This window comes from Limanda limanda, chromosome 6 (genome assembly GCF_963576545.1).
Source record: "Limanda limanda chromosome 6, fLimLim1.1, whole genome shotgun sequence".
Classification (NCBI taxonomy): Eukaryota; Metazoa; Chordata; class Actinopteri; order Pleuronectiformes; family Pleuronectidae; genus Limanda; species Limanda limanda.
In genome coordinates, this window is record NC_083641.1 from 17,832,252 (window position 1) to 17,857,804 (window position 25,553).

General features: G+C 39.3%; 1 protein-coding gene across 1 annotated transcript; it reads left to right on the forward strand.

Annotated features, from left to right (window-relative positions):
• Positions 1-1,264: 1,264 nt before the first annotated feature.
• On the forward strand, positions 1,265-6,887 carry si:dkey-202l22.6 (interferon-induced very large GTPase 1). Its single transcript, XM_061072482.1, has 4 exons — positions 1,265-1,307; positions 1,684-3,288; positions 3,670-6,616; positions 6,746-6,887. Exons 1-4 carry the CDS (start codon positions 1,265-1,267, stop codon positions 6,885-6,887), a joined length of 4,737 nt encoding a protein of 1,578 aa, XP_060928465.1.
• Positions 6,888-25,553: the final 18,666 nt, after the last annotated feature.

The window sequence follows — 25,553 nt, forward strand, 5'->3', positions numbered from 1 at the left end:
GCACATATACAAGAATATATTCGCTCTGATATCATTAATGTTGTTTTCTTACTTAGAAATTATATGTGAAACAGCATTATATGCACCTTAATGTGGAGATAAATATTTTTTTAATCAAAATGGCTAAATGGTTGTGTGTACATCAGATATATTGTTGTACCTTCAAGACAGGTTTTGGAAAGAAATGCTTAAAATCCACATTTCAATATACCTCTCCTAATAGTTTAAAGAAATAAGATTAAGTACTGAATAGAAGGAATACCTTAAGATGCATTTATAGTATTACAGCTAACAAGTACCTAATACCTCAAACTAAGGTCAGTATTATTCAATAGTTATAAGTTAAGGACAAACTATAACTGATTCTGCTCAAATCACTAAACTTGTAATGACAATTTAGTAATAATCAAGTAGTTCAAACACAGGATAATTAAATATTATTATTATTATCACTTAGTGTTAATCTATCTTTACTTCATGAATCACACAAGTGAAAACATTATTCAGATCACATTTACCTTTTTATTCACATCTCTATCATTTGACGTTTAACTCTAAACAGAAGGGAAAAACTAATCAAGTATATAGACCTAAGATAAGTAAAAGTAGCAGTAACATAATATAGAAAACATTTGAGTAAAATCAGCTAAAACAAGGACAAGGATAACAAGTCATTACACACTGAACATGATCCAAAGAGGTATAAGCACTGCTCACTATTGGAAAGTAGCCGAAGTTAAAACTGATCTAAAGAGCTGAGATCGTAAGGCCGTGAACCGGTAAAACCTCAAGATAATCACATAGCTGAACTATCTGTGTGGTGCTCCATCATTCCTACAGTATCCTAATGGGAAGAGAGGCCATTATATTAGTATTTTATGTTCATCCTCCCCCATCAGTCATTGTTGCAAAAAGCAGACAATCTTGCATCAGTGAGACATTTCAGGACAAACAAGTCTCTTCTGTACTTTCCACAGTGAACGGTCCCTTGAGAAACCAGCATACAGCATATTCTCATTTACTGTAAGGAGGAAAATAGATGTTATCAGCTTTAAAACATGTGGTATATGTGGTTTAAGGCCCAGAGAAAATTGCAGGTACTTTTGACTGTGTTGTGTTTCCTTGGGAATGCCACTAATGTTTATGTTACACATTTTAATCACAGGTTTCCAGTCAGCAAACCACACATTAAGTGATGTGGTTGACTACAGAAAAAACACAACTCATTTAGTACAGAGACGAGAGACACTCAGTTGGATTCGCCATGTCAGTAAAGCTTCCTAAGAGGCTGAGCAGCAAGAGGAGAAGTAAGTTTACCTTACTCCCTTATATTGTGTTTCATTTGAAAAAAAAACAACATTTATTTTGAATTTCATTCTCCATATCTTTAGTATGATTGTGTTTTTAATGAACTATTTCAAAAGATTTCCTCATGTACTTTCTCTAGATTACAGTGTTTAATGGAGTAATAGATAAGATAAACTCATAGTAAAACCTGTCTAACCGGAATAATAACATGAAATAAATGTAAAAAACATACAACTCTTTTGTTCAATTGCTTTAGCTGTATCTAGGTAAACCTAGACTATTTTACAATTCACCAGATAAAACTATATAAATATTTAAGATTAAAAATGCAGCAAAACCACTGGTTAAATTATTGTTGTGTTGTTTTCTAACTAGAACCTCCAAAGGACAATGCCCAGGCAGAACTTATACATAACCTGGGCCTGGATGCCTTCTGGAATGCACCACTGGATCCAGCTTCTATGCTGGACATCAGCACTTGGAATCTGGAGAACCAAGCTCCCCTGGACTCCAAAGATCTGCCAAGTGCATTCCTCAGACGTCTCTGGTTGCTCAGCCAAGATGCAAGGAGTCCTTGCTGCAAACCTTCAAGCGATGCTCTGACTTCTTTAGATACATCACCTGAGATGTTAAATGTAGGAGAAAGCCAGTGTGCCATCAACCCCCTTGATCTAGTTTCAGCCGTCTTTATGTCTGCCAACCCCTTCCTTCAGCAGGAGATTACTGTGCACATGGTGCAGTGCCAGTTTGCTGTACCCCTGGTCCTGCCAAGTGTAGATCCAGAAGAAGCTAGCCGCTTCCTTCTATGGCCTTTGAGAGGTGTTGTGAGCCAATTGCTGGAAAAAAACGGGAAGCTCAAAGAGGGGAATTTGGCAAGTACATATATGCCGATCGTTTCTTGCGTGAAGCTTGGCCACTGTAATGTCTCCAAGTCAAAGGTGCTCAACCACATTCTAAGTGGACCCAAATCTTGCAATGACACATTTCTACACAGGGGAATGGATGGAGGTCAGCTGCCTCGAACACTGTCCAATGGCCTGGTAGAGATTGGATGGCATCTACCGACAGGGGATACTGCCAGAGATGGATTCCCTGTCCCTGTGGCCGTCTCTAACCTACGCGGTGATGCCAGTAAGCATGAGGGATGCCTGAACCTGCTATGTCAAGCTTCTTCTGTTATGATTGTTTTCTGTGGGACTCTTAAGGAGAAAGATAAACAACTTCTTGCTTCCTGCAGAGATATGGCAAGCAAGCTCATACTGATTGACATTTCAGACACAGAGAAAAATGAGCACAGCGTTGTGGGGTTTGTTGGAATAAATCTTGAACAAGACATGGGGCTACCTGAAGGTTCAGTGCTGCAAGGGGACGGTTTGAGTGAGGAGGAACTGGCTGATAGGATCAATGACATCCTGAAAGATCTGTTACCAGATAAACTGAAACTTGTTACACTAGAGGCAGCAGCAGATTTAGCTCTGGAGCTAGGCCTTAATGTGGATGAAGGGACTGTCTGTAAAAAGGCAATGGCCAAAGTGGAGAAAGTATTGGAAGGTTTGGATGAGGGATCTGCTCAATTCAGGGAGAAACAGCTTCCTTTGCAGGGGCCTTGGTGGAGTAAACTGGCAGAAATTGAAAAGATGGAGAGTAAACAGAGAAAAGAAGAAATTCAAAATTACCCCCAACTGCAAAAAGAAAAGAGAGACATCTTGGCTGAGCTGAAAAACTACAAAATAACCCCAGCGATGAAGACTTTTACCGATGCACTTTTCACAATAGATAAAGTGGAGAGAACTTATTTCTTAAAGTGGATGAAACTGAGGCTTCAGTCAAAGCAAACGGAAAAGCAAAACATTCAACAAGATCTGAAGACAGATAAGAATAATGGCATGCTTGAATATTCTGATTACCTCACACATGGAGCCGATGGATATTTAGAGGACAGCGACACTTTCTGTTCAGATTCAACATTTGAAGAGGACAGTGAAGAGCAGCCGGTAGATGTTGAACTGCAAGTTTCTGACCAACCATGTGACAATGGCCAAGACTTGTCTTCATATGGAGATATAGAACCACACTCAGAGTCCAGACTTGACCCAGTCATGGAGGAGCAGTTCAATTTGATATCCAATGGGAAAGAAATTCAAGGCGGAGAAATAGTCTCAATGTCACATAGTTTTGACGAACAAAATTCAGATTCAGTCTTTGAGAACCAAAACTGTCATTCGGAGTCTCAAGAAAATGGAACCTCTAGCTGCCATGGGACACCACAATATGAACCGGAATCGACACCAGCAACACCAGATTCAAATTCTTCTACCGAACAACAAATGAGCCCAGATGGTTCCGTTGAGCCTCAGTTAGCCTGGTGTTTGCAGACTTTTGAACCTGATCCATTGTCACTGGGGCTTGAGCACTTTTTGCGTGAGATGGGACTAATCTTTGAGCTGACACACATCAGCCACAGAAGTAGGAACCAGAAAGTGTTGCGTCTTCCCAGCTTAGCTGTAGACCTGCTTTTTTACGGCGTTCCACTTGAACTAATGGATGGAGATGCTTCCAACATTCCCACCCGCTGGCTGGGAAGCATCTTTGCAGAACTCAAACGGCGCCTCCCTCAAGAACAATGTAAGACCCGAGTGCTGACTAATCTGGGAGTACATCATGCAAAGAATGCTGAGGTTCTTTCTTCATTATTTGGGGTGAAATTCCCTGAAGGAGGCAAAAGATCAACAAGAGGGGTGTACATGGGTGCTCTTCGTCTCCCCGATGGCCTTAGAATGGACATGGAGTGTGACTTTCTTTTGTTAATTGATGTAGAGGGTCTCTGCCCGGCCTCTCAAGACAACAAAACAAAGATCCATGACCATGAGATGGCCACTGTTGCCGCGGGATTGAGCAATGTTTTAATCCAAAATATCGCTTCAGATGCAAGTTCTGAGTTGGAAACAGACATCGCTTTCATAGTCAATGCTCTTCTCCGCGTTAAAGCATGTGACTCCATGCCCAACTGCCAACTCCTAGTCCAGGATGAAGGAATAAACACCCTATTACAAGCATCACAGTTAAAGCGTGTATCTGAGATGCTTCAGACTGAGATTGGGAACAGAGGAACTAACAATGATGAACAGCCAAATACAAAGACCATAAGCTGTATCACCTGTGTCAAAGGGCCATGGTCCAATGTGTCTCTCTCTGAACCAGTCGAGACACAGTACAGTGAGGCTGTGTTAACGCTTAAGAAAAACCTCTTTGGGGCATTGAAGAAATCTACAGCCACAAGTCTGTCAGAATTTATGATTCATTTGTCTGCAATCTGGGATGCGGTAAAAGAAGAATCCTTCTCCATTGGTTTGCAAAATACTGAAATAGCTTTAGCCTTCTCTGTATTGTGCACAGAGTTTTCCCAGTGGAAGACTAGTTTCCTGGAGCACATGGAAAACTGGATTATGGGGGCAGGAAAGAAAATCTTTGCCACAAAAGAAAAGGCTCTAGATGCTGAAATCCAAAATGACCTTCTGAATGAGTTGAAGGACGAAGGCAGAGAGGAGGTCAAAACAGAGGTGGACAAACTCAGGTCACAAGTTGAGGCCTACTTGATGAAAGATGATGTTTTGAAAGAGAGAACTGAAACATTCAAGCCAATCCTCATGAGCAATATGAGTGACCTCCAGGAGAGAGTAACTGAAGAGATAACCCAAAGGTTGGCGAGAGTCGGGGAGAGCCATTGCTCTTCCATACAGGTGAAGAAATTTGAGACGGTACTGGAAAAAGAACAAGAGTCCAAGCTACGCGCACTGGTAGAGAACAGCCTTTCAACCAAACTCCTTCTTCAAGATGAACAGCTAGAAGAGGAGTTTGAGGGGGTGTGGAGCAATATGCTGTCCAGCTTTGACTTCAGGCCTTCAGAGACAGATGATATAACTGCTAGAGTGACAGAAGTTCTGAGACTGAATCTGATCAGCCGGGGTCTCCTGAAACACATACTAAAAATTGAAGTCATTGGGCAGAACGAGACATCCAGCTTCCAAGTTTATGATGAGCACTTTGGATACCGCAGCAGATTAAAGCACATGTTTGAGGACAACAACAGACTACAGAGGGTAGAAGCTCAACAGGTAGCATGCAGTGTGATAGAAGAATACAAACAATTTGTAGCAGAAAAATCTGTCCTACCAGCAGATTTTTCTGACAACTACATAAAAGAAATGTTAGGAAGCGTTGAAAAAGCTTTGAAGGAAAAATGTATGGCAATCAAATCAGCGTTTGAAGTTGATCTGAAAGTGTATCTCTGTAGCTTAGCATGCCAAGACTTCCAGAAAGTGCACGACCGCTTTGCCAAAGACACAGAGCTTTTGACATTTATCACTGCGACTAAGAGTTCATACTTGGCAAAGTTTATCTACCGGTTCAGGAAGAGAGATCAGTGCCAGAGGGTGGCCCAAGCATTCACCTCCATGATTATCAAACCGACAGTATTGGACTATATCTACAGACCACTGGGGTTGCGCATTGTAGAAGAAATTCAAGCTAAAGAGCAGCAGTATCAGTCCTCATGTGCCTTCAGCCAACACTTACTGGAACAGCTGATTCATGAAGACCGCTTTGAAAGCTTTCTGGAGTACCTGCTTTCCTATGACAGCTTCAGACTGAGCAAGATCCAGGAGACAGTGGTGGCTCACCTCTCTGAATCACCCAACTTGGACAAATGGAGGCAACAGAGACTCGGAGAAATTGTGGGAAAGGTTGCAGCAGCGGTGAGCGAAACAGCGGAAGGTACAAATGGAATCCTGAGTGATACAAAGCCTCTGCTGGAGAGAGTGTGCCTCATTTTAGAGAGTGATGGAAATGTGCAGGTCACCAGGGTCTCTCTAGACGGACCCCTCTTCAGTATCACCACAGAATGGGATCGTTTCGTCACATGTTTAATGGAGTTACTGGCTGCGATGCGATTGGAGCTTGCCCAGGAGTTCTCCCAAACTAGGGATGTCACCGAACTTCTTCATTGCCTTCCAATTCAGCCCCATTACTCCCTCCTGGACAGAGTGAGAGGCTGTGAAAAGCAATGTCCTCTCTGCAGAGCCCCCTGCGAGGTGCAGGAAAAAGGGCATGAGGTTCACAGTGCTCTGCTCCACAGACCCAAAGACTTGCTGCCTTATGACTTGTCCTCTGTGTCTTGTCGTCCTGAAAGCATGATTCTGAGTAACCCAGGCCAGAATGAGGACACATGCAAGAACCTCCTCTCCCGCTGCCCAGACTGGAACATCTACTCTGAGGACCCAGACAGTCAGATGCCCACTGCTTACTGGAGGTAACATGTGTTTTTTTCAAATCAGTATAATAATGGTAAATACTGTAGTAAATTGTTTATGTCACATCATTTGTATTTTATATACCAGTATATATGTATCAGATGAGCTAAATATTCTTTCATTTGCAGGTACGTGTTGGTGAGGTACAATGACAAGTTTGCAAAGGAATATGAGAGGGAGCCGACAAATATCCTAGAGGAGTGGAAGCAGATCACTGAGGAGGAGGCTTTACTCAGTCTGAGGGAAGCATTCCTCACTGAAAAGTACTGATATGAGACCTTCACTCTGCTCTGCGCCTTCTTTATTGTAACATGACATTTTGTCAATTGAGTTCAGATTGGATATTTGTTGAGAAGTCTTACAGTTGTCAGAGTTGTTGATGGTGGTGGTGGTGATGGACAAAAAATGTATCACATGAATCGTTTTTTCAAAAACATTCACGATGATAATGACGTGTTTGCCATTTATCTTTTTCATTAAATTAATAGGAATCTACTGTTTCTGTGAAGATCATTTTAAAATATATTCTGAATGTTGATAATAGGAAAATAATTGTTAGGCTTTCAAACCTTTGTTATTTAAAAATAATTATGAAGTTATGATGCTGGATCTTCACTCTGATGATGTTACACAAAAATTATTGTTTTTTTTAAAGTGAAAGTGTTATGATGACAACAAAAATAAATAACTGTCTTTGCTTCATTTAAATACAAACTGTCATGTCTATTAGAATTAGCCCCACAATTAATACCACATTGGGTTGTAATAGAATTTAATTTACCTGCAGATTACCATTTTTGCCAACAAAGCTGACATCAGTATAGCAGTAGAGGATAAACCAGAAGTACACAATGTTGGATCATGTGCATCACAGTCACAGAAAGTTTTTCTTGAAATACTTCATCCTATTTAGTGGTAGCATACAACGTTTTACAAATGTAATGTCTCTGCATCACATTATAGCATTCACACACTTGCCATGATAAATGCAACACATTGTCGTTGTCATGTGTGAGCACAGACAGGATCCTCCTATCGATGTGATGTCTGCTATCCACCCTGGAACTGTGCAATGAAAGCTCTAAAGAGTGAAATCCACCAGAGGGCAATGTAGGATTCAACAATCTCTGAGAGCTCCGGGCTTAAATGTGAGAGCAGGGACTGACTTGTTAACCCTCACTATATTTTATAAATCATTCCATCCATTAATTCATTTATCTTTCCATCTACTTGCAGATGGCTTTTTACACAATGACTGGCTGCTTTTAAAGCTACGGCTTCAGCTTGCTTCTGCTGACTCGTCATACATCGTCATCATTTGATTCAAAGCACAGTTAGTCTTCATTGTTGAAATTAGTGTCAAAACTGTATTTGTGGTTGTGCACAAAATATGACAGATATTTTTATTAACCGTGTAATGGTTTATTTTGGGCCCAACTTTATAAATAAAATGTAATCTATTACATAGTCAAATAGCAAAATACATAAATATCTATCATTCCCTTTGGAAGATATTTGGAAGATTCCCTGAAACTGACAGTGACTCACATCAGCTCGACTGACAGATCTCTTCTGACAGGTCAGTCTGACAGCAGAGGTCACCTCTGGTTTTTAGCTTTGATTTTGAACAACCATGTGACCACAATGATCTCAGGCTATGTGTGAAGGCTACTTATCCCAAGTTAACTCTCCTCCACAGTGTATATCACATGAGAGAATGTCCTCTTTGCACTTTGTCTCAACACAACACTTGTTTGAATAAAATACAAGATATATATTTTTTATATTTTGTGCTGCACAGTGCAACAACAGAAGTGCCTTTTATCTCTATCTTTCTCTCTGCAATTCTTTCGTGTCATTTATCCCCGTGTGAATAACATGAATCCAAGCACCAACTATATTATTATGTTTGTTGGAGGCAACTATGAATGTACAGTTACACTCAAATTAGCTTGGTTAACAAGACTTAACTGCATTACGATTGTCATCATAATTTATTACACTGAAATACACAAGACTGTGAAACTCAGACTGTATAAACTGACATAGTCTCTTTCTTACGCGCACACTCACACACACATGTTTGTACTTCTATCTTAATGAGCACAGTCATTGGCATAATGCCTTCCGTAGCGGCTTACCCTAACCATTCAAACTAAATGCCTAACCCTAACCTAAATCTAATTATAACCCTAACCTAAATCTAAAATCAAATCTAAACCCTAAAACAGTCCTGTAGAGAAGTGAGGACCGGCCAATATGTCCTCACTTTCCAAAAATGTCGTTACTTTGTAGGGTTAATGCTTGAACTGGTCCTCACAAAGCAATTAGTACAGGACCACACACACACACTTGCAAATATCCCTGGCTGTGCTGACCTCCAATTTGAGGTTAAATCAACCAACTCTGATTGGAATATATTGGCAACAGTGCAAATTACACCAGGGTGACAAAGGTTAACACTCTAGCATAGACGCAAACCATGAGCAGCAGGATGCAGACCATCATGACAATAGGTCTATTCTGTCACACCTGGAAAAGTCGATAAATCCAAAAGCTCTGCCTGTTGCCTGACAAATCCTCATGAAGCCAAAATCAATGAGAGGTCGGGGGTGTCCTGGTGGTGTCCAGTATACAATATGAGCTCAGGCACCTGGTAAACTCTCTGTGGAAAACCTGGTCTTAGAGAGAGAGGAGGAGGCTTTCATTGAACTTTGGACAGGTGGCTCTCATATCAATAAATGTGTTGGATTCAAGCCCTAAACATAACAAACAGGTTGAAACCAGGAGGCTGAGTTCCAGTCTTACAGGCTTCTCTGCGCTTCTTTTAAAGCAGTCACCCACACAAAACCCCAGAGAAGCTGTGATGGCCCCCTTATGACCCATAATGATTAATCAAAAGTTAACACAAAAGGAGCTGTAGATAAGAACTTAATTAAGATTAAGTCACCATAACTGAATCAAATAGTTTGACAACTAAATATGGATTAGTCAATATTTGCCAACTTCATCAGAATGTCTATTAAAGAATTTGATAGCTTATCTATGGAAGCATATTGGATTCACTTGGAAAAAAAAGCTCTTCTTAGATAATTATCTTGGAAATTCAAAGATACAAAAAATACAAAAGCTCTTTTTTGCTGAGATAATGTTCTATCTATTAGGAAGGGGGTTATCTCAGAAAATATGAGGTAATTATTATTTATTTTTTTAATGAAAACTTGCCTCGATAATTATCTCAGAAAAACAGAGAAGTTTTTTCAAGTGAATGCAATATGCTTCCGTACTAATCACCATCATTCTCCATTTTACTGAAACCAGATTGTGGCAAAAACAATATGTTATCTTTACAACCCAGTCTCAAATTAACTTACACTCCTGCAGACCAAGGAGTAGGGGACAAAGGGAATTTCCACTTAAGCTTATTAATCAAGCTGGAAAATTCCCAAATTAGTTCTATTACGTATTGTATATCTATGTGCACCATACACTTACATACATTTTTATTGAATTAAAGTAAACATTGTGGGTAATTTAGCTCAATTGACTTTCAAATGAACTCCCTTAAATCACACTTTTTATCTTAAAACTTACGTTTATCAACCATCAGCACCTTCAGGACAAAAGTGTCAGCTCCCTAAAACTGTTTATCTATAAAACACTTTAATCACTTGCTTTTTAACCAAAAAATATGTAATTACCGATATAATATGGCAAAATGGTTCAATATGATAATGAAAAGTAAAAAATAGAACTATTATAGCCAGGACCTCAGAGTTGAAGCATATAACGTGGAAAAGTGTTATTTAGGTTCTAAAGGCTGTGGGATGAAAAATTTGACAAAAAAGTACACACCCTTTGCAAATTCTATGCTGTATGCATTAACACAAACAAAATTATCAAATCATAAAAATTGCAAAAGCAAAAATGTGCCCACGGTGGCATTAAAATTGAATGAAAAAATAATGGGTAACAGAGAGTTTCTTGGTTAAAAATCCATTACAGTCAATGTCTATTAGATAATGTGCACAAAATGAAAGGAAAGTACAAGTTGATGCAACTGTTTTAGAAATCATCAATAAACAGGTTCATATCTGCTGAAGGGAAGGTCAAACATGCAGGCAAATTAAGGGGCCTGGCAGCACGCTCACGTATACTGTGTGTGTCTGTCCATACTGAACATGGTTTTATCTATTGAATCAAAGATTAAAGTCCATTATTGCTCATACCTTTCAGAGTTAAGTGGTGAAGTCTGGCCTTGAAATACTATTATTAGAGTAATCTACGATGATCTGATTTTCAGCTGCAGTAGTTTCTGTTTGTTTTCAGCGTCAAGCTAAAATGTCCCTTTTAAAGGTCATTTATGAGGAGAAATGCTTTTAAGAGTAAGTGGAACCAATGTCAGAGAAAAACATTCGTAAACAAAAACTTCACAGGCAGTTCAACAAGAGGCCAATTGGATCTCCAACAGATGGAGTAGATGGATTAACACTTATTCAGCCTCAGTGATGCCAGGGTTACGGCCCGCGGGCCGGACCCGGCCCGACTGTACATCACATCCGGCCCGAGGGTGATAAGGGGAGAATATAAATTTTAATTTAATTTTGATGGAATTTAAAAAAAAAAAAAAAATTAAAATTTTCGGTGGACTCCGTTAGTCGGTCTGTTGCTGCTGCCCGCCTCAGCAGCGCCGGTAGTGCTGATCGAGATGTTGTCAAAGAAGAGGAAGGTCGACACTGAAGCTCGCATCTTTCAGGATAGATGGAGAGAAAATTATTTCTTTTGGGAAGTAAGAGGCAAACCCGTGTGTCTTATCTGTCGTCAACAAGTGGCTGTACTAAAGGAGTACAACATCAAACGACACTACGAGACCCACGCCGAGAAATACGGCGAGTACACAGGGCAACTCCGGACTCAAAAGCTAAACGAGCTAGCATCATCGCTACAGAAACAGCAAGCCGTATTCTCCAAATGTCGAGATACACACGAAGGTTCGTTTTATTTTAATACATATTGTAACGAACTGATAGTTGAGTTCTGTTCTGTTTGACTGCTTGATATGTGGTTGTTATGAATGTTCCGCTAAGTACACCGTGTTGAATAAGTACTGAGATGTCCTGAGTGTCTGTGAATAGGTCGGGGTCGGACATGTGACAGTTCTTGACCAATGGCTGTGTGGGATGACAGGCTCTCATTGGCTGGTTCGTTGGCGTGTCAGGGGTGAATGAGGAAGTGGAGGGAGAAGACGAGTGTTGATAGATAGATAGATAGATAGATAGATAGATAGATAGATAGATAGATAGATAGATAGATAGATAGATAGATAGATAGATAGATAGATAGATAGATAGATAGATAGATAGATAGATAGATAGATAGATAGATAGATAGATAGATAGATAGATAGATAGATAGATAGATAGATAGATAGATAGATAGATAGATAGATAGATAGATAGATAGATAGATAGATAGATAGATAGATAGATAGATAGATAGATAGATAGATAGATAGATAGATAGATAGATAGATAGATAGATAGATAGATAGATAGATAGATAGATAGATAGATAGATAGATAGATAGATAGATAGATAGATAGATAGATAGATAGATAGATAGATAGATAGATAGATAGATAGATAGATAGATAGATAGATTACTTTCCGAAGGGAAATTAAGTTGTCATAGCAGCCGGTACATTTGAATACAATAAAATACAAAAATACAATACAATAGAATAAAATAAAAAATATTGAGGTAGAAAGAATAAAAAACAGATGGTAATGTTATTGTTAGACAGTATATAAGAATAGTACAGTATATATAGTATATAATATAACATAATATATATTTATATATGATAGTAATTATACCAATATAAAAGCAGTATATAGTAATAATGGCAGCAACAGTATATATACTAATAATAGTAATAGTGATATAATAATAGTAATTATAACATGTACACATGTATAAATATGTGTATATAGACTTATGTATACAAAGAATATACAGAGAGTATGATATATTTTATAATTTCCAGTGTGATATGGGGGGGAGGGAATAAAAGGGGCTGGGGTTGACTGATAGCCAGGCTAGTGCCATAAAGGCACATGGGTGTGTGGAAATATGGGTTGGTGACTGGTGATGACTGGCAAAGTTAATGTGCCTCATCTGTTATTGAGCCAATTTAGTTTTTAGATAGCTCATATTTGCCTATTTTTTCAAGAACCGTTTTGTTTTACTAATTCCTACTGGATATTCAATCACATGGTCTAATGTTGGACTACTTTATTCTGGCGCTTTCTTTCTGTGACTCGTTTAGGCCTACTTGGCCTGGCCTTCTTTTAATTGGCGTTATTTTGCATTGACTTGTTTTCATGTGCAAGCCTTCAATAAATATAATAAAAGTAATTAACAGTTTACACTTGTGTTATTTATAGGAAATGTGTTTTGTTGGCACCTACTCTATTTTGTTGCATTTCTAATTTATAAATGTAGGCTACTTGCATGGATAGGAAAATGTAACATTTTTAGAGGGTAACTGTCTCCTGCTTTAGGCTATGTAATTTTAGGCCTCATTGTGAGGCTATTTTGGTGCCGATGCAATTTCTTATTGATGTGTAGGCCTTCATGAATAATTTCAAATAACCTACCTATCCATGTGTTGAGTCAGTGTTTGGCCTTTTCAGTCCGAAAGTGTAATCCGGCCCCCTGAGGTCTTGCTTGAAAAAATCTGGCCCCCTGTCCAATTTCACCCTGGCATCCCTGCTCTAGAACAATGATTGAGTCATTGAAAAGTGCTTCAATCTATTAAAACTCCAATCAGCCACTCAATGTCCTTTTCAGGGGAAGTCTGCATTATGTTTTTTCTTAAAAGATAGTTAATTTCTAAGGTGATTGGCTTTAAGTAATCCAGTTAAAGAAGAATTTATGTTAACATTATAAAATATATAAAATATAAATAATTTTTCTTTGGAAGTATTTTGTCATTAATCTACAACTTACCTGATGGTGGATATCGCTGAAGAGTCTTCAGCGATTGCTCTCAGGTAGGGCCAGATTCACCACCAATTACATCAAGTGTCCATCATGCTTTCAGTCTTTAAAGGTCACTTGCATTTCAAAAACATCCTCTTATGTTTCTAAGCAGCCTGGTATCAACAGCAGTGACATTGAAAGCAGCGAAGCTTCGCAGGGCAGTTTTTTTTTTTTTAGTCAGTTTTATTTCAAATCGGTTGTCACTTTGATTTGCAGTCTGCGATATGTTTCAGCCACCAGTGTCTTCAGTTAAACTGAGGCAGGCAGTAAATACTGCTGTTTATACATCACTGGCCGCTCAGAGTTCACTATACGGACCACGGAGCAACTTATCTCTACCCGATCTATAACTCTGAAGTACTATAGTCTGTCACTGTGACACCTCAAATTGGTTCAAAAGTAACTTCAATATCAGCCACATGCTTTTCTAAAGGTATATAGAGCCGTAACAGACTTTCACTTCTGACTCGCCGCAAGCAACCAGCCAGACAGCTGCTGTGATAATGGCTTGAAGCTTTTTGGTCTGGTGAGTGGGAGTGATCAACCTGATGATACAGCTGCACGTTTTAACTACGTGCCGGTAGATTTTCGTGGCAAAAGTGAAACGAATGGAAAACAACAGCTGCTTTGAAAGTGGAAATTACTAATTCCATAACAGATTTTGTGTTCTCAGCAGAAATGTGGTGATGAGGGGGTTTTGGAAACGGGAAACAAATGCAACCAGGTGTAGGTGTGGGGAAGGTTTGATTGAATACACAGGCCCACAGTGAGTCCCAGTGTTGCTATATGTAGGATTATTATCGTATTTGCACGATCATTTTGACCTCTGTACGATCAATAATGGCAAAATCTCCATGATGTACGAGAATTTGCTCCTTTTGTGATAAGTTAAAGCTTCTGGTATGATGCTTCAACATTTTCCCATCTGGCAACACAGGGGAGGCGGCTGTACAAAATGGCAGGGATCCAAGAAAAGCAATATAATAAATCCAGACTCTGATAACATGAACGTAGACAATTAAACTCGGGAACATGAACAAAACATAAACTTACAGAGACACCAGGTCACAAGGAAAGGACTGATTAGAACAGAGTCATCACTGACCAGATAAACTGAAAGGCAGGACTGGGAGCACAGCGATTAAATACACAAGAGAAGCAGAGATAATTTAATATAGGTAAAAGACATTAGGCTGAGACGGGCAGATAATCACAGCAGCAGGAGGCAGTATAAAGACAGGAAGTACAAAAGCAAGGAACACAGAAGGACAGATCTGATGCAAAACAAGTCCAAAGCATATGGTACATTAAGGTGGATGACGCATCTGCACTATTGCCAGGGATGTCATTTGGAGCCAAGTGTCTGTGCAGGAGTGATCCGGGGGTGGAGTTTATTAGTTAGAGGCAATGGTTGAGTGGAGGCTAGGGATTGTGACCAAAACTCCAACCAGCCATCAGGGGGCGATCATGACGCTTTAGCTTTACTTTCTATAATTAAAAAAAAAAAAGTTTTCTGATGTTCTCCAGTACACGTGGCATCTATTGCACTTCTGTCTGTCCTGGGAGAGGGATCCCTCACTCTCTCTGAGGTTTCCATGTTCATGTACCCTGTTAAAGGTTTGTATTTGTTGTAGTTTGTCCTTACTCTTGCTGAGGGATAGTGGATGTCACACCTAGTTAAAGCCCTACGAGACAAATTGTGGTTTGTTGAACCTAGACTCTTTCCATAATTCCTGGCAGTAAGACATACATTTTAAATGTCAGGACATGGAGAAAACATCTGTTATGTCACATAACAGATGTTATGTGACATAACAATAAGTTTGAAAATGACTGAAAACATGTGGCATGGGAAGTAACAGCTCCTTTCAACGTGGCCAATGTGATAAGACGTTTCTTTGTGGAGTCCATGCGTCTGGTCAATGAGAGATGCCCCAGCCTGCCATTGTTATACCAGGCAAGAGCAAATAGTGCCTCAGCTAACACAAACATGTGAACCCATTTGAGGTCTCAACACAATCTAACTATGTCCTGCTTACTTTGGTGGGAAGTCAACAGTCATCAGTCATCAGTTGGCACTGACTTCAGCCTTCTCCGAAAATTGTACAATAATTCTGTGTCAGAGCAAGTTTACTCTCCCTGCCTATTGAAATATTTACCCACATACAGATGTGGCTGCTGTCCCCTGGAATCCGCAAACTCAGTGAAACTACTTATTCTGTCTGTTATCTGGACTGAATATATAACAACCATTGAATAAAAAACTATTTTTGCAACTTGAGCATTTCCTACTCTACATTCAAAATAACAAATTCCATTAAACTGAATCAAAACATGCTTGTGAAGTTAAAATGGGCTGCAATGCCTTGCCAGTAAGAGAAGGAAACTGAACATCATCTAGGGTGAAAATCCATTTCAGCCCTTTATGACAGACAAATAAATACATTGGTGACATAACAGTGAACAGCCTTGAGCAGCACTCTGTATCTCCACTCAGATTTCTATGGCTGTCTGATCGAAACGAAAGTCAAACAAAAGCTCTTTAAGTCGATGTTTCCTTTTAAAACCAGACAAAATATGATGATATTGGTTAAAAAAATCCATATTCACAAACTGAAGTAGAGTGACAGACACTGAAGTATTAGATTATATTTGTTAGACTTTATTCTGAGCATGGAGAATACTGATCTGCACTGCCTGTCACTCACACTCCATATTAAAATGATATCAGCATTTGCAACTGGGCCTCTAGGGCAGTTTTTGCTTTCTTCTTTGTGGAACCAACTGGTGAGAATTGATTACATTTCAGGGATGAGCTGAAGTGAGTTGCCTTGCAGATGAACACCTGTGCAATACAGATTTGTGTGTGTGCGATGTATGAAACACAGCTGCTTGTGTGTGTAGATTGTTATATTACAATTTGTATACTTGCTTGTGTGAGATGAACTTATGTTGTATTACTATTCTGCTTGGTATTTGTAGTCTGTCGTACAAGGAAGAACCGTGACCCAGACTGTCCCGGGTTCATACATCAGAAACCAAATCCCAAAAATGTAAAAGAAGAGCGTCGAGCTAGCTAGCTTCGACGGACGTTACAATTTGATAAAGGAAATACAATGGAAGAAATTTGATGAACACTCACACGCAGCACTGGATGTCAAAAAATATAAAATGCTTTTACCGTCCTCATTAGGCTGAACAAGTGGTTCCTGTGTGTATTCCTGTGATGGACACACTGGTGTCAGTGAGCTGGCAGTCCTCAGCATCACATCTGCCCTGTCTGTGTACCTGTCATGCACATGGGAGCATACGGCTCAGATTCCGGCTCAGTGGTATAACTTTTTTTTTTTTCTTATCCCAGATATATTTTAAAGTTTCAAAAAAGAGAACCTGTGGTAGACTTCAGTTGTCATGAAAACCCCAAAAGACCTGATTTCTTTACCATTTTTAATGGTAACCCAGTTTATGGATGGAGCGACATTGTCTCCTTGACCTGTTTTCCTTTTTTCAGCCCTTGACAGAAGTCTGTGTTCAGAGAGGAATCCTCCAGTGGCAGGGGCTCTTCCTCACTTCAGACACAACACATCATCAGTTGGACATTTAAGTGTAGCTCCATTTTTCTGTGGGACACATTGACAGACTCTACTGAAATGACTTTCTATTTTACTTCAATAATTCAATGTCTTTCAGCACATTAGTACATTTATTTGGACTAAATAGTGGATTCAAATAATGGTTTTAAATATTGAGTTTTTCTGGGTTTTCTGAAGAATTTTAGCTGAAACACAGACTGCAACTGGTTATCAGATTACAGTTGATAATCTTCTATTAAATTAAAATATAAACTACAGGAGATAGAAGATGTTACACAATACTTTGACTAGACAATGTACAAAAATTAACACATTCTAATCATCCATGTTATTAGTTTAGATTATTTAGAAAATTCCCATTGAATCTTTTCATGTCTTCACTAAAAACATTTACATTTGGCTCCCACTGCATCTCCCATCACTTCCATGTCTGAATATACTGGTACGCACACAGATTATCAGCTGATGTCACATATGTTACTGTTTTTTCAGTTGGCAATTGATCAAGAAAATCAGCAAGAAGATGGTTGACAAGTACAAGTTCAGCTCTGAACGCAATTATTTCCCCCTCATTCCTGCCAATAATGTGTTGATGAGAGTGGACGCCCGGTTCAGGTGATGTGTCTCTGTAGGTTCATGAATTTAAATGTAAAACATATTGATTACAGATGTAGAAGTCGAATATCTGAACACTTCCCGCACCTCTGTAGGCCTGAGTGCATTTAGAATCCATGACGAAATGAGTTTAGCCGTGGTTGTTAGCTGCTGTGTTTCCACCTGAGAGGTTTTCAGAATGTGTGTCTCAGGAAAGAGACTTGATGCCCTTAGGTCAAAATCAATACGAGGATTTAAGTTCACTGTATACACACACACACACACACACACACACAAACACACACACACACACACACACACACACACACACACACACACACACACACACACACACACACACACACACATTCGCATGCACATACACCCTCAAGCAAATATTTGTATAGGATTAATATACCTCTATGAAATAGTCAAAGAAGTAATTACAGTGATAACGGTGACACACTAATAACAAGGTTTAATAAATGTCAGCTGAGCCTCGTTGACTGACTGGCTAAAAGCGTATGCATGCATCAAAAACTGTAATTAAGATTCAGTCCAGTGGGACAGTGATCATTTTAGAACATGGTTCATAAATACAAATGTACACACATATCAAATATCTGACATTAAGATGTTGGAAAAGACAAACAAATATTGGTGGTTTAAGGACAAAACGTTTGACCGTGTTGTGCTTGTGATACAACCGAAACCTGTGTTTATGTACTCTGCCATTCATCCCTAAGACCTGCAGCGGAAGGTCTCCTGAAGGCTTTCTGCCTTTTCAACTCCCTCTAGTTTAAAAGCCTTTCACACCAGCCAGAGACACTAAATCACATACGGTTTTCTCACAGGCTCTTGCAAATAAATGATCTGCCGCATAGAATTCCTCTGAAATAGCACTCCATTCTTTCCGCCTTTCATGGGCTCATCGCAGTGGCGCGTCCTATTGACTGGTTCGTCGTGTCGGCTTTTCAACTGGTCACCCCCACCAACTGATGAGGTGTGAAAAGAAGCTGTGGAGCAAATGTCTCTGCTGTGGGCAGAGAGAGGGACGAGGGAGATGAAAGAAGGAAAAACTGAACACTGGGGGATACTCAAAATCATCCCACACTGCTGACTTGAATGTGCCCCAAGTGTTCGGTAGAATCAGGGTCATCATCATTATGAGATAATTAAACTGTTACTTATTGTTAAATAGTGCAGAGGAAGCAAGTGTATTTGCCGCCTTACTCAGTATAACCCATCTGGAATATTTTTTTCTTCTACTGTTCAATACCTGGATATTCTTATCCACCTCTTCTTCTCCCAGTAGGCAAAACTGTAAATATGAGTCTGTCCCCTTTTCACTGGTGTCTCATCTGCTCTGTCATTCCTTGGAGACTCTCCAGGCAAACAAGGATTTCTTACAGCAAATAGAGCAAAAAAAATGGACCTCTCTCTAGAGGGCAAGCAATAGGTTCTGGCACAGGTGTGTGTCTGTGTTTATATGTGAGGTGTGACAGTGTGTGGATCCGAAATATGCTAAAGAAAGGGAGAATAGGTAGGAGGAGGCACAGCTCATGGGTGATTGCGGTGGTTATGTGGGTCCCTCTTCTACCGCCCTCCCTCTGTCCCTCTGAATCTCAGAGCTGAGAGAGACAACACCGTGCCTGCCTGACTCCTCAAATCACTGTGGCTGCTGGGAAGCTTGATTTAAGATCTGCAACCAGAGAGAAACGGGGTGAAGAAAAGAAGAAGAAGATCGACTCATTTTGATGAACTGCAGAGACGCCACACAGGGATTTTCTCAGGGTCTCCGCTCTTGAACATCTCCACAGGTAAGATATAATTCACTGCACGCATTTACATAAATGACTTGCACAAGTAAGGACACGCACTAAAAAACATGGCACCATCATTCTTCAACACATGTCCATAATTGTCTAATTAGAATTGTTTTTCAAATCAGATACCATTCAGCTTGTTGATTCAAGTATTATCTTATAAGACGCCACATTTTATAAACAACATGTTCTTTGTTTTGAGGTTGGACAAAATAAAGAAGAGCCTGAGGTGAATGACTTGAATCTCAAAGTTACTTACAATCACTGCCTAACCAAGTCTGTCCCAGATTCATCGATTATGACGATTTAATAGTAATAATAGGTTTAATTGTCCTGCGTTTTTGTGTGTGAGCTTTCAGGAGCATTAGCACGACAGCAGAGCACCAAAGCATCTTTGTTCAACCCCCAGGTGCAGACTGCGTTTCAGTCCTGAAAGCCACAGATTAAATTCTATATACAGGAATTTTTGTTCCCAATAAAATATGATTACAGGAACTTTCATTAAAAATGTTAACTTGTCTGATTTATGTTGCTGTAGCCTGTGCTGTTATTGCATGACATATTCATGTGCTTGCGTGGGGCATGTGTATACATAGATAGAATGGAAATATGACGCATTTCAGCAGTATTCATTCAAGACAAAAAAAATTTCCCTGCAAAGCATACAATTGCACATTCTATTCATATGAATAAATTCATACACATTAATATTAAATATTTATGGTATAAAAAAAATATGATCTGCTAGCAGGCATTCAGCCTAACACAACTAGCCTTAAAGCCTAAATTCAGATTTTGTATTTTAATTCCCTGAACTTTTTGAAATGTGTTTTTATGTGTTCGGTCATCTTAGATCGTGCTTAGCCGTTCCTTGGCGGATGTTAATTAGAGCGGTTTTGACCTCTCTTAATGAAAGGCTCAGCAGAAGATATTAATATTTGGCCAGCAGTCGATCATTCGCCCTGCAGAGAGACATTCTCACTGCGGTGTGAACATCAGTGTGACTCTAAAACACCCTGAACTGTCCAGAATCTGGTTCAGACTTTCATAACCATGCAATTTAAACATGACATTTCATTCATTGAGATTAAGTGTTAGAAATTAGATATCTATATTTATAACACAAATTGTTTTACATTGTAGTATTTGCACTAAAACACATTTTGTGTGGCAATCATGAACAGGAGAAGACCTATGTTTCTCATTAAATTATCGACGGACACTGTTAACAACTCATCGGAACTGCGTATCACCAAGTTGACCTTATTTGGCCCCCAACTCTCTGATGCCTCTGCACTCTCACAATGATGGAAATGCAAGATTGATATAAAGTGCTCAGGTTCGGAAATGTCAGTCGAGGCGGTCAGAGTGAATAAGTGAAAATGTTAAGATGGCGCGGAGGAGAGAGCAGGCTGAACAGAGTGAGAGCCATCATGAGCTGTCCCTCCTGTTTTGCATCTGGAGGGTTCTCAATTCTCCTCACGTCTCACAAATTAGCTGCCTTCGGTTTCTACATAGGCCACAGTAACAGCGTTACTAGGCGAGGGTGAGTTTCTTTCAGGCGTTGAGATGAAGTAGCCAGCAAAGAACCAGATGGGATCAGAAAACCTATTCCTAGGTTGATTGTGGACACGTGCAGAGCAAATTAGAAATCGAGGACACAATAACATCTGCATCTGACAGGAGCTAGATCCAACATGGAGAAAGCTGCTCTGCAAGAAATGTTTTCTAACAGGATTAATATTGGACATGGAACATTTCCAATACGCCCCTTCGAGCTGATTGCATGGATGTGTGACACATATTGAATCTCTGCAGTCGAACCACCTGTTAAAGATTTTATCAACTTTTTCAATCATTCATTCACACAGTGATGGAATGGAAAAGGTCAGCTGTGCTGTAACCACCTTTATTGAAGAAGTTTGTTCATCCTGATAATTGTGAATGAAAACGCCTCCGCTACTGTGTCAGTCTCCGACAAACCTGCAGCAGCTGCTCAGTGGGTTTTAATTATTTATTTTCTAGTTATTATATGTCAATGGTAGAAGCAAAACAAAATTGCACAGCTCAAAATATCAGCCTATAATCTTTCACTGATGTCAAATGGGTACAGACCTGCGTCACTGATGTCAAGCTGTGGTCCATTATCACACATCAAACCATTCAGTGACACATCCTGCCTTTCAAGCTTCTGCATTTATGTTCACGTAGAGTGAAACGTTCTCAAACGTGTCCTCAACGTATCTTGTGTGTGTTTGCTCGGGAACTTCACGGATTTTTGATCTGATCCTGAGATGATCACGTGGTCAATAAAGATTCATGGTGAAATGTCTCAACAACTATTGGATGGATTGAACCCAATCGATGCTAGGATGCTTCAGGATGCTAACCTGCTGAGCCAAGATGGTGAATGCTAACAAACAGGTTAATATCAGTATGTTAGCATTGCTCTCATGCTGACATATGCATTTAGTGCAAAGCATTACTGTACCTAAATAAGCAGATACACTGCAGACTCTTTTTGAGTTTGCATTTATTCAATTTGACCACTCTGCCATTTGTATGAATTCAGTTCCCACAAAATATATGAGGCCATGGGATGAATGTGGCGACGCCGGCGAGCTAGTTCTGGCAGGAAACTCGAGCTGCGCTGCGCCAATCATGTGACATACATCGTGTGACATACCTCACTCTCCACAACCATCTATATTACACACCCACCTTATCAGGTGGTCCCATTTCCCATCAACCCCTCTTGCTCGCACTGCTGCTGCAGTATTGCCATTAGTTGCTTCAGCCCCTCCACCACCCCAGCATCCACCTGTAGGTTCCAACGGGGGGGTTTCAAGTATTTGCTCGTCGCTTTCATCATTCCTGTGTAATCATATGGGAGAGTGATTAAGTTGGAGCTTAGATGCCAAACACTTAATCTGTGGTAATGCTGCAATAAATTATCCAGCGTGAGTTGACTGACTGAAATACATATTTCTTGCTCAAGCTGAACTATTGACATCTTTTAATCAATTTTTTGCTGCCCTTGGCAAGTTTGTGTCGAGCTACATATATCTATTAAAAAATCCCACAGGAATCAAACATTAAGAAGCAGGTCTCATAAGATACATCATCTTTTTCTACCTCAGTCCTGTCTAATATCAGTCATATCCCACCACCTTTCTAAACACATTGATTCACTTCAAAATATAACTGTAAGTGTTCTTCTACAACCACCAGTGCCAATACAATAATTCAACAAATTATTATTAGAATGTTGACAGATTATAAATAAATAAAGCTTGTTACATCCCCTGGCTAATTTGCATAGTTTGCCCTTATTTTTACCACCTCAAGCCCAAAGTGTCATTGAGAGACTAAAGAACTAATTAAATCAAGAGTGTGGAACATGGAAATGCAAATGTGAAAGGCCTTTAAAATGTTTACAATCTCTCACTCCGATTATTTCTGCATTTTAAGTGGATATTTACATTCCATTATTCTATTTATTTATATTTTTGTTAGCTGTTAATGGTGTTTTGTAAAACCCTCATAATTCAAACTATATATTGATGCATTAGTATTTCATCTGTTTCATCTGTTTACATCTGTAAACTACTTTTTCTATTGCTATTTAAATATCAAAAACAGGTCACCACAGAGGGTTTGGGGCAGCAGGCTGTTCAGGTGCTGCAGGAAAACAACAACATGTGACAGCAGAGAGTCGGCTTCCAAACAGCTCCTCACCCAAGAGTTTATTACAGGAAAGTCGTTTTCGAATTCAAAGAACTGAACCTCTTCTCAATCAATATTTACTTTCAACTGCCTTCACGAAAAGACCTTTCAAGGGAAAATAATAACGATACATAAAAAACCTAAGAGAAATCTACTCGACCTACCAGTATACATTGTATAAAAAAAGCTGCGACAAAGGTTAGGGTTATATATATTTTTCCATTTTGAAAAGAAAGGTACATTGATAGACGTCATGAATCATTGTAGGTGCAGGCCATGATTTAGCAGGAGCTGAGGTGGTGGGGTTTTTCAGTATCGACTGAAATTATAGAACAAGTTTTGTTTTGTTTTTTTATGTCTGAGAAAAAGTTAATATTTCATATTCTTACAAACCAAAGCAGTTGAGGTTTTAAAGGTGAGCATGATAGATTTATTATTAATGGAAGTTGCTGAAGTGGCCAGAAATGGGATTTCACAGCTACTTGGAGAATGTGCATAATGTTCTATGGTAGGATAAATCACCAGGTATTTGCCTGCATACAAAATCCTTTATCCATCATCTTAGATTGCTCTCTGGACAAATGAGTGAATCTTTGCAACATTCGTCATGAGGGTTCATCTTTATCTCAAAACTCAACTAATTTATATTCACACGCAGTCTGCAGCAGGTTTAGTTTCATAAAAAAAAACAAGCTACAGATGAGATTCGGTATAAACCAGATCTCTTCACAAGCATTAAAGAGTAAAAGAAGAATTATGATTCTTTGAAATGCTTGGGAGGATTTGACACACACATTCTCCTGCGTTCATCTAAGATCATAATCATTCACTTTCAGAGCAGTTTCTGGATTTGGATCTAGACAACATACCTTGCACTTTCACTCATTGCGTACATGGTTCAAATAACAGCTGCCACACAGGAAAGAACATTAGTAACTCATATTTTATGTGCCTTACAGTCCCTGGGGAGATCATAACTCCGATGTACAGCATGATTTTGAAGTTTTCTTTAATTTAATTAATTTTTTTTTATTGGTAAAGCAACAAATCAAAACATTCATTATCACACAGCTTTAAAGATACAATATTATTAGATACAATTAGATACAATATTACAGAGAAACCCAATATTACAGAGAAACCCAACAATGACCTTTAAAGATACAATATTATTAGATACAATAAGATACAATATTACAGAGAAACCCAATATTACAGACAAACCCAACAGTTCCCACAGCAGCAAACATTTGGTGAATGTAGAGGAAGAAAATACCAGCTAACTCCAGACTCGGTGTAGGCGGCCATCTGCCTTGAACTTGTTGCTGTGAGAAGGGATAAATCAGAGAGAGAGAGAGAGAGAGAGAGAGAGAGAGAGAGAGAGAGAGAGAGAGAGAGAGAGAGAGAGAGAGAGAGAGAGAGAGAGAGAGAGAGAGAGAGAGAGAGAGAGAGAGAGAGAGAGAGAGAGAGAGAGAGAGAGAGAGAGAGAGAGAGAGAGAGAGAGAGAGAGAGAGAGAGAGAGAGAGAGAGAGAGATCCAGTGTAAGGTGTACGCAATGTGCAAACATGTCCTGCTGATAGATCATTTTTCATAGTTTGAAATTAGCCAGTTTGTAAAAATGTAAACAAATATAAGTAGAAAATTTATGAATTTTTGAAATGGTTGCATGGCAACATTAAACTCCCCTCTTCTTGCTTATCCCACATTTTCAGTTACATGCGCTCTCACTTATTTCTCCAGAGACCCTTTAAAAGGCCAGTTATTAACCTCTTGTGCAATATCCAGCAGCAGGTCATGGAACATCAATCACTCGCATGTTTGCTGCTGCACCAGAACAATGGAGGTGAATAGAATTTCACATACATTTTACATGGCATCAAAAAAACTATATGTAAGAAATGAATTAACCACAACCCCATGTCAAATGATGCAGTGAACTTGTTTTTTATTCTGTAGATTAGAAACAGTCAATTATTTTCTGCTGTCACTGACATGTGCAGAGATCTCTGTGACTCAGTCAATTCCTTAAGAACGTGCGCAGGCATGTATTGATCATACAAGCTCCACCAGCAGAATCACTAATACGAGGTTTATCAGTTACTTGCTGTCTATTGGTTTGTTATTGATTATGCTATCCTCTATACTTAGGTTG

What these genes read in the sequence shown, in the direction of transcription:
- si:dkey-202l22.6 (XM_061072482.1), top strand. Translation starts at nt 1,265, where the DNA reads ATGTCAGTAAAGCTTCCTAAGAGGCTGAGCAGCAAGAGGAGAA. An exon ending in GCTGAGCAGCAAGAGGAGAA is followed by an intron (nt 1,308 to 1,683) that starts GTAAGTTTACCT and finishes TTTTCTAACTAG; the next exon opens with AACCTCCAAAGGACAATGCC. An exon ending in TTCAACATTTGAAGAGGACA is followed by an intron (nt 3,289 to 3,669) that starts GTGAAGAGCAGC and finishes AGCCTCAGTTAG; the next exon opens with CCTGGTGTTTGCAGACTTTT.